The following is an 18342-nucleotide window of genomic DNA, read 5'->3' as shown; positions in this document are numbered from 1 at the left end:
TTTTATAATCGTCCTACCCCCATCTCTTATAGTGTTTCACTTACACATAATTCACTTGCAGTTTATTTTTTAATGACCTATTCTGTCTTCATTGAGTTTTTCAAAGCATTGACTTAGTTTTCTTGAAAATGCCATACTTTTTTTCACTCAGACTTTACAGATTTAGGTAGCATTTAATTATACTACACGATTATAACAACAAGTACAAGTGTTCTAAGCCATGTGTGGAGCAAGAACAACTGATTCTTGGTGAACGTGCAGCTCCCCTGATGGGCATCCTGGAGCAGACCGAGGTGTCAGTCAGTATGCTTCCCAGAGGGGACTAAAAGCCTCAGTTTAGTGGACATTGGTTAAGAGCTTCTACTGTACCTGCCTAGTAGGGCTGCTGTGAAGATTAGGTGTGAAAATACCCTTAAAGTGCTTAGAACACTTCCATAGCTCCTGTAAATGCTCATTAATTGTTAGTTATTGTTATCACTATTGATCATTAGAGTTATTATTAGTATTACCATTCAGTCCAAGACAAGGCCTTGGGATGGGGTGGAAAATGGCGTAAGAAAGAGTAAAAAGTGCCAGCCCTGGAGTACAATTGAAGGGGGAACAATGGAGGTGAAAAGGGATGATCAAACCAGGGAATTATAAAACTCTCACAAGAGGACCCAGGAGATGGAGCTCTGAGAGATGAGTGATAGTGATATTCAGTCAAGGAGTGTGGAGAAGGGGGCATGTTGGGTAAGGGAGAATTATAATTTCATCATACTTTGAAGCATGATGATTTAGAACAATGATTCCTAAATGCTAGTTCACAGACTAGTTGCTTTAGCATCACCTGGGAGCTTTTTAAAAACGCAGAAATTCAAATTCCTGAGGTCTGTAGTGAGACGCAGGAACCTGTATTACTAAAAGCTGCCCAGGTAGATTTGGATGCACAGCCAGGTGTGGGAAGCCATGAAAACATAGAGCACTGGAAGTCATGAAACTTGGGCTGTAGTCCTGGGTCCAGAATAGACTTGCTATATGACTTCTCTGGGACTCTCTCAGACCTCTGTCTTGAGGGTCAAGGAAGGTGAAGGTTGTGCAGTGTTTTATCCCTTGTAGAGCCCCCAGCACATGTTAGGGGGTGATTGTTAGGATAGCAGCTGGTACTCTCTCCGTTTGAGACCACAACATCAATCAAGATTCCTCCACTTGGTCTGCCACTCCCTCCCCCAGCCCTGGCAGCAGAGCAAGGGACTTGGCCCATATGATCTAAAATCCCTTCTGACTGTAAAGTTCTTTAACTGTGGTTTGTTTTCTGTTTTGCAGACACCAAGTTACTATATGTTCATGTGGCTTTTCTTGGATAGTGTTTCTGCAGTTTTCATTGTTGCCATATTTTATTTTCATTGGTAAGCATATATTTGTAATTTTAAATGAATTTTTTCCAAAATGTATAAGTGGTTCTTATGGAAAGTTGAGAGAAAACAGTGACACTCTTCCTGTAATCCCACATGGCAAATTCTCAGGAAGACAGGGTTTATAATCTGAACCTCTCATTTCTTCTCATGCTGCCTGCAGCTCCTTACACCCCTTCCACCTCCTCAGCACAAGACAATATTCTAAGGATAAAGACTCTCACTAAAGCTTAGTCAAAGCCTTTTACTACAGACTCAATGTGGATCAGTTGGGAGGGGACAGGGGTTGAAGGTTTTCCAGAACAAGTGCCTCCATCTTCCAGCCTTCCATGAAACTGGATATAGCAGCATGCTGTGCAAAGAGCAAGTTCACAAACCAAGAAGCCTGGGGTTTAGCCCTGGCTTTGCCCCTTAGTTGCTGGGTGACCCTGGGAAAATCACTGCCCCTTTCCAGGCCATGGTCTTTTTATCTGCCCAAGAAAATGACATTTGAGAATCCTTGCAGAGCAAATGCTACAGGATTGCAAGGTTCGAGATGGGAGAGGGAACATCCTGGTAGAAGAATTTTAGCTACAGGAGACCGTGGTTGTTTAGACCTCATCATGCTTTTTTCTTCATTTGCGAGTTATCCTTTAAAGGGGGAAAGTACAAAGTGAGAATTTGCTTAAGTGAGAATTTTTTGTGTGTGAGGAGATCAGCCCTGTGCTAACATCTGCCAATCCTCCTCTTTTTTTCGCTGAGGAAGACTGGCCCTGAGCTAACATCCATGCCCATCCTCCTCCACTTTATATGGGACGCTGCCACAGCATGGCCTAACAAGCGGTGCCTCGGTGCGCGCCCGGGATCCGAACCGGCGAACCCCGGGCCGTTGCAGCGGAGCACGCGCACTTAACCGCTTGCGTCACCGGGCCAGCCCTTAAGTGAGAATTTGACTGGATAATGTATCTTTTCTGCTCACTGCCTTGGATTATTGCCTTTTTTAGAAGAGGTCTGTGAGGCTCATTGATAGTCTGCTTCCTTCCAGGTGGAGAGAGAGCCAAAAAGAAAAATTCTTCGAAAGCACCAGCATTCGTACAGGTAAAGTCAGAGGCCTAGTTCACTCCTATCTCCTCATCCCTACCCATTGCCTCCAGGACACAGGGCCTGCTTTTCATGTCTCTGAGGGAGTCTGGGAAATTGGGGGGTGGGGACCAGGGAAAAGTTGAGAAGTGTAGGCTGGGCACAGATTCTGGAGGGCCCTTGACATCAGGCTTCATTTTGGACTTCATCCTCTAAACAGTGAGACCCCTTGGAAGATTTTGAACATGAGTGTTTATTTGTTCACCTGTTCATGTATTCATTCACCATAGTTATTGAAGACCCACTTTGTGCCAGGGACTCTGAGAGGGGCTGAAGATAACTGAAAGCTCTCCCTGGAGGATGGACTGAGAGAGGAGGAATGGCTCACAGAGAGCAGTGAGGAAGCAGGCAAAAGTAGAGCAGTCGACACCCTTGGACCAGGCACCTAGGTCCAGGACAGAGTAGCTGCCATGCCCATGAGGCTGACTGTTCTTTATGGGGCTCCACTTGTGGGTGATATATGTTGGAGGGTGGAGGGAGAAAACTGCCGAGATCCTGGAATGCTGGACTCGAGTCTGGGCTCTGCATATAAGCACTCAGAAGATGGCAAATGAGTTTCAAACAAGGGATATTTCTACTAAAGGGATAGAATAACAGAATAACTTATTACTCAGCAGAATAACTCAGGGGCTGAGGAAGTGAGATAGGCCCAGTAAAGGGAACAGAAGCTAGATTTTATTTTGGGGGAGGTTGTGGGGAGAATCACACAGTGAGTTACTGGTTTGGGAAGCCACAGTCAAAGGGAAAACCAGTTAGGAGGCAGAGGACTGTGCAGTACATGATACAGTTTCCTTTCATAGCTCCTGGAGCCTTAAGTTGGTACAGTCACAAAATCATGAATTAATTTAACTTATTGTGGACAGTGGTGAAGATCCTCAGATGCCATGCACCAGCTGGCAGAGGGTTGAACTGATACAATACTTAGAGTTGCAGGAATGGATCCACTGGGACCATAAAAAAATAAATTCAGAAATTTGAATAAATTAAATGGAGGGCAGTAGTCTTTCCTACTATGAAACTGAAGGTTCAAACCAAGCTCACCCAAATCTCTTAAGGGGCAGAGAGATCTCAAGTAACTCTTGAGTTACATAGATTTTAAAAAGATAACGCTATTGGCTGTTAAGAAGTCTGAAGGCTGTATTCCAGCCACCTTACGATTTTCAGTAGTTGTGTTAATAAACTAGGGCTCCATAACAAAATACCACAGACTGGGTGGCTTAAACAACAGAAATTTATTTTCTCACAATTCTGGAGTCTAGAAGTCCAAGATCAATGTGTCAACAGGTTTGGTTTCTTCTGAGGCCTCTCTCCTTGGCTTGTAGATAGCCGCCTTCTTGCTGTGTCTTCACATAGCATTTCCTCTGTGCACACACGCACCCTCAGTGTCTCTCTGTGTCCAAATTGTCTCTTCTCCAGTCAGATTGCATTAGGGCCCACCCTAACAGCTTCATTTTAATCACCTTTTTAAAGGACCTATCTCCAAATATAGTCAGATTTTGAGGTACTGGGCGTTAGGGCTTCAACATGTGGATTTGGGGGGCACACAATTCAGCCCGTAACAGGAATCCAGCCAAGACATGAAAAGAACATGGAAATGGTTAGGAAAGCATGGAAGAGAGAGAAGTTTTGAAGGAAAATTCAAAGAACACTATGAATTTGGATGAATGAAGTGGCTATAATGTGTTAGAAAAAGTGCTTAGTTAACTTGACCTCAACTCCCCAACATGTTGAAATGATGATAAGAAAATAAGGTGAACAGAAAATAAATTAAGAATTTTTCCTGTTTTTAAGAGTTTTTAGTTGCCTGTTACCCAACCTAATTTTGCCTGATATAAGCAGAAAGAAAATGTATCTAAAGGCTGTTTGAGTACCTCCGAGAGACACCTAGAAGGTACAGGACCAAGTTTAGAATCAAGGAAGGAACAAGGAAGATTGCCAAGAAGCCAAAACCACAGGCCAGATCCATTCAGGTTAAGGAGAATAGAGCCTCGAACACTAAGCACACTGTCACATCTTGCACCACAACCACCTCTAGGATAGGCATGTCCTGCTGTATCTGCTGATGCCACCAGATGGCATTGGTCCTCTTTATAGCTTTTGGATGGATTTTTCAGCATTTTACAGAAGTAAATCCTTTGTGTTCTGTCTCATATAGTTTCTTATGAATAGTCTAAAAAAAAAAAGTCTTCCATTTTCTTATCTTTGTTCCTCTACTTGTAATATGTTCTTTTTCTCTGACTGTTTTTTGAGATTGTTCCCTTTATTACTGGCTTTCAGTAATTTGATTATGGTTTACCTTGGTGTATATGAGTGTGTGTCTATCCTGCTTGGGGTTGCTGAACTTCTTAGATCAGAGTATAATTTTCATCAAATTGGATAAATTTCTAGTCTTTATTTTTACAAATATTTTTCTGCCCCTACCCTCTTTCTGGGATTCTAATTACATAGATGTTGCACAGTTTGATATTATCCCATAGGTTACTGAGACTCTGTTCATTTTTATTTTTAGCCTATTTAGTTTCTGTGCTTCATTTTGGATAGATTCTATTGCTGTATGTATTAGTTTCTTTATTGCTGTGTAACAAAGTACCACAAACCTAGCAGCTTAAAACAACGCAAATTTATCATCTCACAGTTTCTGTGGGCCAGGGGTCCAGGCATGGGTTAGCTGGGTCCTCTGCTTAGAGTCTCACAAGTTTAAAATCAGGGTGTTGGCCTGGGCTGCAATCTCATCTGAGACTTAGAGTCCTTTTCCAAGCTCACTGATTGTTCATAGGATTTAGTTCCTTTCAGTTGTAGGATTGAAGTAGTCCCTGTTTTCTTGATCACTGTTGGTAGGGCTTTGCTCTGAGCTCCTTGAGTTCACTTTCATGTCCTAACTATATGACCCTCTCACAACATGGCAGCTTACTTCTTCAAAGCCAGCAGGCAAATATCTCTTATAGCAGATGGATTTGGGAAAAAGAGAATAAAGAAAGAAAAATAACAGACAAAACACACAGAAAACAAGTTGAAACATGGTAGTCATAAATCCAACCATTTTATTAATTACATTAAATGTAAATGGACCAAATACCCAAATCAAAAGTAGAGATTGTCAGACTGGATAGAAAAAAGCAAGACCCAACCATATGCCATCTACAAAAGAAATCCTTAAAATAAAAAGAACAAATAGATTAAAAGTGAAAGGATGGGAAAATGATATGCCATGCAAAACAATAAGCATTAGAAATAATATCTGAAAAAATATACTTCAAACATGGAATGTTACTAGAAACAAAGATTTCATAATGATGAAAAGGTCAGTGTATCAGGAAGGCATTATAATTATAACTGTGTGTATACTTAATAACAGAGCTTCAAAACACATGAAACAAAAACTGAAAGAGAGAAATCACAGTTGGAGATTTTAACATTGCTCTCTCAGTACCTGAAATAACAACTAAACACACAAAAGATACAGTCAGAAAGGATATAGAAGTCTGGACAACACTTTCAGCCACCTTGACCTGACTGACATGAAATAGTATATCCAACAACTCAGAATATACAATATTTTCAAGTGTGCATGGCATATTTGCCAAAATAGACCACATGACAAGCTATAAAACAAGTCTCAATAAATAAATTTCAAAAGACTGAAATCTTAAAGTATGTTCTGTGAACACAATATAATTAAATTAGAAACAAACATTAATAAAATATCTAGATAAGACTCTAAATGCTGGAAATTAATATATTTCTAAACATCCCATTGATCAAGGGATAAATCACATGGGAAATTTAGAAAATATTTTTAAATGATAATGCATATACAACAGCAAAATTTGTGGGATACAGCTAAAGTAGGACTTAGAGGGAAATCTGTAACTTTAAATGTTAGAAGGAAGAAAGGTTTATTATTGATTAAGTTTCTACCTTAAGAGCCTAAAAAAAGGAGTAAATTTTTCCCCAAGTAAAAGGGGAGAAATAATAAAGATAGCAGGAATCAATGAAATAGAAAAGCCACAAACAATAGAGCAAACGCTAATTCTTTGAAAAGTGAAAAGTTAGTTCTTTGAAAAAATTAATAAAATTGATAAACTCTTAGCAAGATGAGAGAGAGATTGCCAATATGACACATGATGAATGAAAGAGGGACTATTTCTCCAGATCCTAGACATAAAAAGGAAAATTATGATTTTGTGTCATTAAATTTGACAACTTGAAGTAGCCAAATTCCTTGAAATATACAACTTACCAGAACTGAGAGAAGAAATAGAAATTTTCAATAACTCACTGTCTATCAGAATCAAATTCATATATCAAAAATCTCACCACAAAGAAAAGTCCAGGCCCAAAAAGTTTCATTGGTTAATCAAATATTTAAGACATAATACTAATCTTATACCAGCTCAGAAAAAAAGAAGAGGAAGGAACACTTCCCAGTTGATTCTTTGAGACCAGCAATACTCTCATATAAAACCTGAAAAAGACATTACAAGAACTAAATTTACAGATCAATATCATTCATGAACTTAGACATAAAAATCCTTAACAAAATCATAGCAAATTGAATCCATCAGTATATAAAAAAGATAACACATCATGAGCAAGTGGAGTTTATCCCAGTAGTGCAAGATGGATATATCATTTGAAAATTAACACAATTCACCATATTAACAAAATAAAGTAGAAAAAGCATACTGACAAAAGTCAACACCCATTTATGATAAAAGCTCTGGGCAAACTAGGAATAGAATGAAACTCCCTCAATCTGATGGAAGACATTTACAAAAACCCTAATCAGCCAGTATGATTTTTAATGGGGAAACAATGAATATTCTCCCTCTAAGATCAGAAATAAGGCAAGGGTATCTGCTCTCACCTCTTGTATTCAGCATTGTACTGGAGATCCTAGCCAGTTTATTAAGATAAGTAACAGATATAAAGGAAGAAATAAAACTCCTGATTTGCAGATGTGATTATTTACATTAAAAAATCCTAAAGAATCAAACAACAAACAAACCTACTGGAACTAATAAGTGAGTTAAGCAGTGTCTCAGAATACAAAGTCAATATACAGAAAAATCAATTGTATGTCTATATATTAGCAATGACTATATACTTAAATTTAAATGGCATCACTTACAACAGCATAAAAACATAAGAATAAATTTAAGGCAAATTTTGCAAGCCCTTTCAAAGAAGATATATGATTGGTCAATGAAAACTACAAAAGTTGACTGAGGCAAAGTAGACCCAAATAAATGGAGCAATATACCACACTTGTGGATTAGAAAACCTAATGTCGTAGATATTAGTTGTCATGGAATTTACCCACAAATTCAGATCAAGTGCAATAAAAATCCCCTCCCTCCTGTGAAGCTGACAAAAATGAAGCTCACATGTACAGCTGTTTCTTCAAGATTGAAATTACACTCAGGGCAAAAATAACTGAGTTCTGGGCTTACTTCTTTGGGGATTCTCACTTTCTTTTAGATTTTGGCCCCACAGTTCCCTACCACATTGTAAATGCTTAGATAAATTTAAGATGTTTTCTTCGTTTTGTATATTATCCAGTTTTTAATTTGTCTCAAGAGTCAATTTCCTAGCTCCATTACTGGAAGAAGCCTCCATCATCTATTTTTTCTATCAGATAAAAATTATTGTTTTGAGCACTTACTGTGTGACAGACACTTCTGAGCACTGTATATGCAGTGGCAAGCAAGACAAAGTCTCTGCCTTTATAAAAAGCCCCTACTCTAATTGAGGATGTGTTCATTTTTCTATTCAAACTGATTTGGAAGCAATGGTTGTGAAATGCATGAACTTTAAGCAAATGTCAGTCTCTGCCTTCTGAGGGCTTCCATGGTGAGCTAGAACCTCACACAATAGACTCAAACTCCAGCACCATGCTGAATTGGAGGACCATAATAAAGTCTGCACAAAGTCTGGGGTAGGGAAAGAAGTAGGGGGAAGGAACCTGAGATGGTAACTAAGGGACTAACATTTTAAAGATGACTAGGATTTCACCACATGACCGGCAAAGATTGGAGAAGTGACAGTTGAGGAATCTGTGTTTTTGTCTTTTCTATCCCTCAGGTACTCAGAGCCACCAAAGGGGGAGAAGTAAGAATGCAGGGGCATCGGTTATATCCAGAGAGCCGCCCCCCCGAGTTAGGGAAAGCCCCTGGACTCTAGGAGCCCTCTCCCCGGCTTTAACGAAGAGCCTGAGGAGAAACCCAGGCCCTCAGCAGTTTTCAGCAGTCCCCGAGGAGGAAGCCAGCAAACCACTGACGCCTGGCATAGATGACGTCAGACAACCACTGCCCACTCAGAAGGACTCTGAACCCATCCAAGAACCCACCAGGGATGCTACCAGAGAGGCCACCCTGGAAACTGCATTGCCTGACTTGCAGGGGAATGAACCAACAATTTCTTCCATAGAGGTCCCTCATTCTGAAACACAACCCAAAAAGACCCCTAGTGTTGAATCCTCCCAATAATCATCTTTTATGATGTTTTCCACCACATCCAGCATGTCCTCCTCCTTTGGGCTGTCTTCAAGAATAATTAGCCACATCTTGCTCCCTCCTTCCTCTTCCTTTCTGTGCCTAAGGGTGGTGATGGTGGGGGTGGTCAAGAAAGGGCACAGAAGAGCCACTGAGGCTCTCAGGAGAGCCAGTCTTGTCTAGTCTTTTCTTCAAGCATGCATCTCAAGGGGATGGCCAAGGGAAAAACAGTTGTGGTCTTGGAGCTGGAGCTGGTTCTCTGGATGTTAGAGGGTTTGTCTCATCCTAACCCTTCGTAGTGTTCCCTGCTACAGGTGTGGCTGTGGTGAACATCAGCATGTAAACAAAGGCAACCTCTCAGGAACCAGAAGGTCAATGGTGTATTCTTTGGACCCCTCTGTGATTACTCAGGCTGACAAAGACTAGGGGATGAGTGCAAAGTGATGCCATCATGAGTCAGAGAATGAGAGCTGGCGTGGGCATGAGTCAGGGGCAGAGATCTCATCCCACAAGCACATTCTGTGATCTAGCATGCAGTGCTTGTTAATGGCTGATGCCCCAATGGGATGATGGGCATAATCCCAAGCCCACCCAATAGCCTTTGGCCTTGAAGGGAAACTAGAGCTTAGAACAAGCATCTGGAGCCCCTTCTGTCTGGGAGCCCAATGTTAGAAGCAGTGAATTGAGTTCTACTATGTGACCTTCACCTATTCACACTCCTTCTCTGGGCCTCAGTATCCCCATCTGTCTGATGATGGTGTAGAGGCAGACTACCACAGCACCTTTCTTCTGGCTCAGATTTCTCCTGGGCTGACTGTGGAGTCATATAAGCATTGGTGGGGCAGGGCTGTCTCAGACATCCACATTATCATTGCAGAAAGCAGGGCTATCTGATTTGGGACCTCCATTTCCACAACCAACCCCTCTGCCTCCCACACAGGCAGCTGGGGAGAACAGGAAGAGCGCTCCCTGTGAAGTGCTGGGCACCTAGATGCAGAGGGCCCCAGACACTTGAGTGTGTGAGGGCAAGCAGGACTTGGTTCTGCTGAGGTATCAGGGGGTCCTTGAGGGCAGATCACAAACACACCCACCTCAAGGGGATTCTTCACTGTTACTTCTCGGCACTCATCCCATCCACAGCCCATTAGGATGCCCCACTCCCAGATCACACCTTTGCTGTCTGAAGCCCCCACCCCCAGACCTGTCCAGTTCATGGCCAAACTTGGTTGTTCCATCCTGGTCACAAAGTAACATTTTACAGACACCCACTGATATGAGGATTTAACCCAAGGCAGCATTGTTCTTGGGGTTCTTGGAGGTTTCTTGAAGAGCCAAGAAGATGTTTCTGGCAGGATTCAAGGGCCACTCTGGCTCCACTGGCCCTATTTAAGGCCCAGAAGCTGGTCTAGATCCCCAACCCATGCACACTTAGGTCCCCACCTCCCAGGCTGCCGTCCAGCATTTCCCCAACCTGCCCTGGTCCCAGCCAGTGCCTCTATACCCCTTTCAAGCACACCTTAGGCTCAGGCACCCAAACCCAGACCAGCTTGGCCCTGCAGACACAGACCAAGGAGATAGTTACACAGGCCACTTTCCCATAGGGCCCTGTCCTGGCCCCACGCACTCTCCCCCTCCCTCTCCCTTCCCCCAGCAAAGACACTGGAGGGCCAGAAGATGAACCATGCCTTATGCCCTGAGGTGATCAGAGGAGACTTGAGCAGGGGCTCAGCACTCACACTGCAATCTATCAAAATGGTCTGTCTCCCTCACCCCAGCTGAGGAGCCTGGACTCAGGGGAATTACGCCAGCCCCTTAGGTTTCAGAATATTATTCTTGGTTTGCTTGGTTTGGTTTCATTGTTCTCAGTATGGAGAACTAGGCTGTCCTCTTGACTCCCTGTCCCAGTGGTGCCTAGAAAGTCAAAGGCGGTCGCATGGTAGGGCTGGTCTGAGACAAGAAAGGCATCCAAGGAGCACAGGCTCTTACAACTGGGAAGGCCACAGCAAGCCAGGAGAAAACCAACCCAGGGGCCTCAGGAGTGGAAGGAGGGGAGTCCTGCATCCCAGCGGGGCCGCCTCACTGGAAGAAGGGCCAGAGGCCCAGTTGGTGCGGTCAGTGGTGGCCGGCTGGCCCAGCCTCCCCGCCTGGATGGCAAAAGTCTTCCCCAGCTGCAGTTGTAGCTGATGAGCCTGAGCCAGCTGCTGCCTAGAGAGCAGGCACGGGGCCAGCGCCACCTCCCCACTGTTCACTTGCCAGCCCTGGAGCCCCGCTGTTTGCTCATGGCCGTGAGCATCTGGCTAATATAGGAAGTCAGGAGGTCATCCATCTTGTAGCCCTGGAAACGGTGGCAAGAAGATAAACAGAGCACAAAGTGGGACAGGGCTCAGACCCACTCAGACCCAGAAGACAGCTCCCAGGAAACTCAGTAGTGGGCAGAACCCTGGACAAAGGCCAATCCTGTCCCACTCTGGACTCAGTCTCCCCAGCTGCACAGTTGAAGCGTTGGATTCATCCATCCAGATGTCTAGGTTCTAAGCTGTTATGACCCCACATTAAGGCCCTAGCTTGTGGGTCCCTCACATCCTGGATGCCCACCTCCAGGAGCGACTCTATAGGCCCTACCAGTTAAGCTATGCTTTAGAAGTTGAGCTCAGTCCAGGAGGCCTCATTGCTAATGGTTCTGCTGTTGAAATCAGGGGCTAAAGGCTCAATCCCCAGACACTGAAGGCACTCAAACAATCATTACTGAATGAGGGGTTTGTTCCTCAGCCTCAGATTAAGCCCCTTCCCCAGACCTAAGCTGAGCCTCAAACTGACCTGACCTTGGCCCCAGCCTGACCCTTGGTCCTGACCCCGGGCCAAGCTGCACGCCCCTCATGTTTGTTCCAGGGCCTGGGCAGATGGCTGCAGTAGCAGGGGAGCCCGCCAGGCCCGGAAGGAAGAGCTCTCACCAGCGACGTCTCACAGAGCAGCTTGCTCCCGCGCACCAGGTTTCCAATGGTGATGTGGAAGTAGGTGTTGCCGCTGCTCCAGTTGGAGATCTTGGTGAAGGGGTGAGTGGTCAGGATGTCCTGGGGCAGCAGAGAGAAGCTGCACAGCCTGGACGCTCGGCCTCACTCCCCTCAACCCCGGCCCGCAGACACCACCCACACAAAAGGCCCCGGGCCCTCAGACAAGAAAAGGAGCAGAAGGGTGGAGGCCAGCTGTGCCGTGGAGCTGTGGAGGGAGGCAGGTGCCTTCCCCCTCTGTGCCTTGGCTGGGATCAGCTGGTGGGACACCGACAGGAGTCCAGGAGGCTGCTGGGTATGTGGGGCCGGAATTGGAAATTTGGGAGGCCTAAAGGAACTGAAATTGTGTTCCTGGAGGAGACAGTCCAGGGGGAGTCTGAGAAGACAAGAAGACAGGACAGAGCCTTAGGGAAACAATATGGATGGGCTGGGTAGAGAAGAAGCCCACAAAAGTGTCTGAGAGGAATGACGGAGAGAGATGAGAAAAACCAGGCAAGTGCGGCACACGAAGCCAAGAGGAAGATGGGGGTCACTGGCACCCTTTGCTAATGGTCCTGTTGTACCCCTCCTGTGTAAGTGGCAGGACTGTGCTTCCTGGCCCCCTGGGGGGGACTGCTCTGGCGCATAAATCAGAGCAGCACTTTCCCCAGCACAGCCTGCCATCCTGACGAATACGGACAGAGAGCACTTTGGAAGGAGGGAGCGGGTGGTGGTGTCCGAGGATGCCGAAAGGCCAAGTACTAAAAAGAGCTCACTGGGTTTAGTAGCGAGGTGTTTGCTAGTAACTAGGAGAGCAGTCTTGATGGAGCAGATGAGGGGTAAGGAAGTAGACACAGCAAACACAGCCAGCCTCTCAGGATGTGGCCAAGAGGGCAGATGGGGTGAGGATGGTGGCTGGCAGGGGCTTATGGGGTTGAGTCTGGGGGCCTTGGTGAGAGGTGCAGACAGAGAAGCCTGCCTGGCCCCTCTTCCTGTCATTGCTCACCTTGGTTCTGGGATCGATGAGGCTGACCCCATACTTGTTGATGGCAATTAAGAGGATTTCGGGGAAGTTTGGCTCCGTAGTTTGCTAGTAAAGAAAGTCAGAAACCATCAGACGCGGGCTCCAGAGAGGGAAAAGCTGTGTGCGTTTGGGGCAGGAATGAACCCGCCCCCAGCTAGGATTAAGTCGACCTCTCCTGCTGTGACCCAGTGCCAGGGGAGCAGCGGTGCTGGATGCCCTGCCACGACCTCATGGTTTCCACCTCTGCTGGGTCCTCAGAGCCATCCCAAGTCCCCTCGTGAGTCCCCAAACGACCCCTTCTCCCATTCTTCCCAGCAGCAGTTTCTTCCCTTCTCTCCTGCTTGTCTAGGAGTCTCTGCTGTCTCCCCTCTCTCAGCCTAAATGTCTCTCATCTTTAAAAACCCTCCTTTAACCCTGCACCTGCCTCCAGCTACCTACCTACTTCTCCTCCTTGCACAGCCAGGCTTCTCAAAAGGCTTCCTAGCCTACATGTGTAACAAGGCCACCTTCTCCTCTCCATCCCGACCTATCCCCTCACCCTCTCACACCAGCCTCTTCACCATTCTCCTGCCTCTGCTGGTGCCCCTCAGATCCACTCCCAATCCTGCCGTCGGAGTGGGCTTCAGGCCGCACCATCCCTGTTCAAAATCCTCCAAACCTAGCTGCCACCTGCAGGTGGAAACCCGATCCCCTCACCTGCTCGCCAACCTGCCTCTCACCGCCGTCTGCTCACCTCACACCCTCTGCCCATCCACACTCAACTGCCTGCACGTCCTGCCCAGGCCTGAGCGCTCACACCTCTGAGTCTTTGCTCATGCTAGGCCCTCTGCTAGGAACACTCTCCCCAGGGTCTCCCTGGAAAGCTCAAATGTGGCTTCCTCCAGGAAGCTTCCTCAGCCTTCACAGTCTGGGTGGGCCTTCTAGGCTCTGCCACCTCAATGAGGGCTACCCACTGTCACAGCACAGACCATCCTCCATTACTCTGATCTGTTTACACATCTGCCTCCCCTGCCAGGCTGAGCTTCTGGTCCCTCTGTGTCCCAGGACTGAGGCCAGGGCTCAGCAGCAGCAGAGACGCCTAGCTAGGACAAGGTTGAGGTGCTCCTCTCCTTTCCTTGCCAGAGCAGGTGGCAGAGGCCATCGCTGTCTCCCACAGTCCTGGGGAGGAGTCTCTGGCCTTCTCGTCCCCACTCCTCACCCCCTTCCTTCTCTCCGAGAAGCCACTCCCGACATACCTTCACCTCGAAGAAAGCTGAGCCAAAGGTGGGCCACTTGAAGATGAGCTTCAGGAAGGCCAGCTTGGCCTCCTCCTTGGACTTCCCTGCGTGCTTGTTGAAGTAGGCGACGATGGACTGCAGGGGGAGATGGGTCTGAGTCCTCTCCCCTGCCACTCCTGCCCCATCTGCACTGTCGGCAGCTGTCACAGGCCCTGGAGGGCCAGGCGGAGGATGCGGGTCCTGGAGGCCATGAGGGCCCCCCTTATCCCAGTTAATGGACTCGTGACCTCCCTGCCCTCACCCAGGCAAGCAGGCCGGAGAGTATCAAGTAAAATCAGGTCACCATGGTAACCAGGACAGGGCGAATTACTGCCAAGTGGCCTGCTGAATCCTTTGCCTGGAGGACTGGAGACTAAAGCAGGTGGAAGGGAGAATGGGAGGGAGACCTTATCACATACAGGGGCCGCGAGAGATACTTCCCCGGGCTGCTGGCCAGCACCTGCCCCCTTGACCCCGGGGGCACCCAGAGACCCATTCGGGGGAGCCCCTCTTCCTGCCGCCTCCCCCATGCTCACCCGCTTCCAGTCGTCAGGTGAGATCTGCCGGATGAGGTCCTGGGGCACCAGCTCCCGTAGCAGCTTGGGGATACTGGGGAAGTAGGACTTGTCCTCCTCGAACTTGACCCTGTAGATCAGCGCCCCCAGCTGCAGCACCTCCTCTCGCGTGCACTTATGGTAGCCCCGGAGATACTTGGGCAACTCCTGCCAGAGACAGGTCACAGGCATGGAGGGACCTGGAGGAAGGTCCCTGCACCCCGAGGCCGAGTCTACTGCCTCACCCCACCTTTAGGCCCACCCACTTCTCCAGCCTCAGCTGACCCTGCTCCCCGAGGGGAGATGGCACAGTGCAGGGAAACAGCAGTTGTGCCTACACAAATGCAGCACATTACCATTGGAAAGCAGAGCCATGCATGAATAACAATCCAGGGAGGTGAGCAGCCTGGTTTCAAAGCTGAAGAAACTCAGCTGGTGAACCTGAGCCTGGTCCACACCCCTAACCTCCTGGGCCTGTTCTTCCTTGGGAAAAGCTTCTCAGGCCGGCCTCCCCACATTGTGTCCCCTTGAGACCGGCTGGTTCATCAGCAGCACCGGCCCCTTCCCCACCTTGAACTTCCAGACCCAGAACCAGAGAAACTGCAGATGAGGAGGGGACCAAAAGCACAGATGAAGCCTCTAAAGGGCCAGCGCTGCCCACAGGCTCCTGGAGCCTTACAGCTGTCTTATCCACTATGTGAAGTGTAGGGAGACTGAGGCTGGCCTGAGGACACACTGCAGGTCAGAAACATGAGTCAATTATTTTCCACCCATGTTTTCATCTCCTCACCCATCTATCTTCCCATTCACCTACCCATCCACCCACCTATCTCCCCATCCACACATCCATCTACCTACCCACCCACATGGGTCTGCCTGCCCACATCCATTTCCCCATTTGTCCATCCATCCACCCACCCACTCTCCTACCCACCTACCCAGTCACCCATCCACCCACCAATATCCACCCACAAATTCATTCATCCTTCCTTCCACCCATCCATTCACTGAGCCATCAATTCACCCATTCACCCATCCATCAAGCCAACAAAGTCTATTGAGCATGTAGTATGAGCCAGGCCCTTTGAGCAACAACATATACACTCACTACTCTCATAGAACTTGTAGTCAAGGCAAGAACAGATGTTAATCAGCACACCAAATCAATGTATAATTACAATCCTTGAAGGAATTGTTCTCAGCACCGTGAGAGCATAAAACAAGGTAACCTGATCTAGTCTCAGGCTCAGGGAAGACTTCCCTTAAGACAAGACAATTGAGTTGACCTTTCAAAGCTCAGTAGGTGAGGGGAAGAACGGAGGGAAGAGCACCCCAGAAGAGAGAACATTAGGAAGGCCCTGTTGCAACACCGACAATTTGAAAAAATGTAGTTGGAGTGAACTAAGCAAAGGCTGCTGGGTACATGACAAGACAGCAGAAGTAGGTAGTGGCACCGCCAGGCAGGGCCACAGTCAGGACTTGGGGTTCCACCCTAAGAGCAACGGGAAGCCACTGAGAGGATCTGGAAAGCCTGATGACCGCCCTGTGGAGAATGGATTGAAGGGGGACAAGAACAGACGGGGGAGATCAGGGGAACGGTTACTGGCTGCAACCAGAAGAGAGAAGACGGTGGGCTGACCCAAGTTGGTAGGGGTGGTGATGGAGAGACATGGATGGACTTCAGAGATATTCAGAAGGTAAAGTTGTCAGCTGAAAGAGGGGGACAGGGGAGAGGAGAGAGAGGGAGAGGTCAAGTGGCGCGGGTCTCTGCTTTGGGGGAACTGGTGTGTTGACAGTGCCACTCACTAAATGGGCGACATGGAGTGAGGCAGGTGGGGGTGCAATCCCAGGGTTGAACGAGGGCAGCCCTCTGACTCCCAGGCCAGGGGTCCCTCTACCATGGCAGCTGCCACCCCCTGCCACCCTTCCTGCACCCTGGTTTGTCTTTCCCATAGAATGGTAAACAGGCTAGCCCAGAAAAGATCACTGAGTTTGCAGTCACCAACACCTGGAATCAAATCCCTGTGATCCTAACTACATCACTTGATCTCTCCGAGTCTCAGTTTCTCCCTCTGTAAAATGGGAACAACATGTCTACTTCTTGGGGTTGGTTGGGAGGACAGAAGAAGTGAAAAGTGCCAGACACATAATAGAGGCTCGACATGTGAGCCTTCCTCCTGGCCTTCCCCAGGCACATGCCTGAGCTGGAAAACGTTCATAGACTCACACTGAGGCCTCAGATATACCCGGGCTAGCAAGAGAATCTTGAATTCCGAGGACAGCCCCTCATGAAGGGAAGGGCCTGCACAAGTGGGGCCTGGGAGCTCAGAAGACACGAGCAAGCCCCTGGGGGCTGGAGGGGTAGGAAGGAGAAGGACTGAGGTGGGGCCACTCCCAGTGGTCCCAGCAGGAATCTCTTCAGGCTGTTACAGGTCCTCCTCTGGCAAGGACAGCAGGTGTCTGCTTTCACAGTCAAAGCAGAGCAAGGCCGGCAGCGCATGGAGGCGCCAGCAGCGGAGAGGCGCCAGGCAGCCCACCTGGTAATAGTGGAAGATGGAATCGGCCATGGGGTCCTTCCCGGGCACCGTGGAGGTCCACAGCTTCTTCATGAAGAACACCTGGTAGGTGAGCGAGGGCACGATTCCTGTGGCAGAGGGCGGTCGGTCACCCAGAGGGTCCCAGCACAGAGGGCTGCCCACGCCCCGCACCAGCCCGGGGGCAAGCCCTAGCTCAGGTCCCACCCAGGCGGCCCCACAGTACAGCCCTGAGCCAGCACCTGCCCTGCTCCAGGCCTCAGGGGATCCCAGGACCCAGCCTCACGTTACCATCCTTGACGGGCCGCGCTTTCTTTATCCAGTCCGTCAGGTGCCGAACAAAGTCGAAGAAGAAGTCATTCTCCGGGACGCTGATGACCTAGGAACGTGGCCATTCCAGTGCACTCATTTTAATTCAGGCAACACGGACCTTTCTGACTTTCCCACCCTAGGCCTTCCTGGTGGCCCCTTCTGCAGAAAGACTCCCCCTCACAGCCAGGAGGGGGGTCCGTGTATCAGCCCCCAGCCCCCACTGTGTCTGTTGAGTGTCTCCAGAACCCAGCCCAGTCTTGCCCAGAGTGATGGTCATTCCATTCAGTCTTTCAGCAAAGACCCACTGAACACTGCCCTGGGCCCGGGAAAAGGCCGAGAACGAGGCCCAGTCCCTGCCTTGGATGTTCTCTGGCATCCACGTCCTCCTCTCGCAGGCTCTGAGCGCCCCTGAGTCCAGGACCTCCCTGAGATCACCTCTGGGTCCCCAGTGTCTGGCACAGGGACAGTCATGAAGGGAGGAGACAGGAATGGATACACAGGGAACTGTGAGCAAGCAACAGGAGAGAGCACTTGATCTGCCTGAGATGGTCAGGGAAGCCTTCCCACGAGAAGGGGCTTTAAAGGAGGGCCTTTGACCCCCGTGAGCAGAGAAGTGGGGAAGGGCGATGTGGGAGGGTCAAGGGCCTGTGCTTGGAGTCAGATCTACC

At 48.2% G+C, this 18342-nt stretch overlaps 2 protein-coding genes across 2 annotated transcripts in view; one reads left to right on the top strand and one right to left on the bottom strand.

Moving 5' to 3' along the window:
- Positions 1-9001, top strand: part of GDPD4 (glycerophosphodiester phosphodiesterase domain containing 4) — a 113058-nt gene extending 104057 nt beyond the window's left edge. Inside the window, exons 14-16 of the mRNA XM_087433489.1 lie at positions 1306-1388; positions 2419-2471; positions 8598-9001. Coding sequence (XP_087289615.1) covers positions 1306-1388; positions 2419-2471; positions 8598-9001 — 540 coding nt within the window. The remainder of the gene's footprint in view (positions 1-1305; positions 1389-2418; positions 2472-8597) is intronic.
- Positions 5535-18342, bottom strand: part of MYO7A (myosin VIIA) — an 80505-nt gene continuing 67697 nt past the window's right edge. Inside the window, exons 44-50 of the mRNA XM_087434076.1 lie at positions 17654-17741; positions 17366-17472; positions 14811-14996; positions 14254-14370; positions 13001-13084; positions 11959-12078; positions 5535-11342 (exon numbers count right to left, since the gene is read on the bottom strand). Of these exons, the coding sequence (XP_087290202.1) occupies positions 11253-11342; positions 11959-12078; positions 13001-13084; positions 14254-14370; positions 14811-14996; positions 17366-17472; positions 17654-17741 (792 nt within the window). The 3' untranslated portion in view covers positions 5535-11252. The remainder of the gene's footprint in view (positions 11343-11958; positions 12079-13000; positions 13085-14253; positions 14371-14810; positions 14997-17365; positions 17473-17653; positions 17742-18342) is intronic.

This window comes from Ceratotherium simum, chromosome 7, assembly GCF_057802395.1.
Source record: "Ceratotherium simum simum isolate JZ-2026a chromosome 7, ASM5780239v1, whole genome shotgun sequence".
Lineage (NCBI taxonomy): Eukaryota > Metazoa > Chordata > Mammalia > Perissodactyla > Rhinocerotidae > Ceratotherium > Ceratotherium simum.
This window is presented reverse-complemented; position numbering and strand designations above follow the sequence as displayed.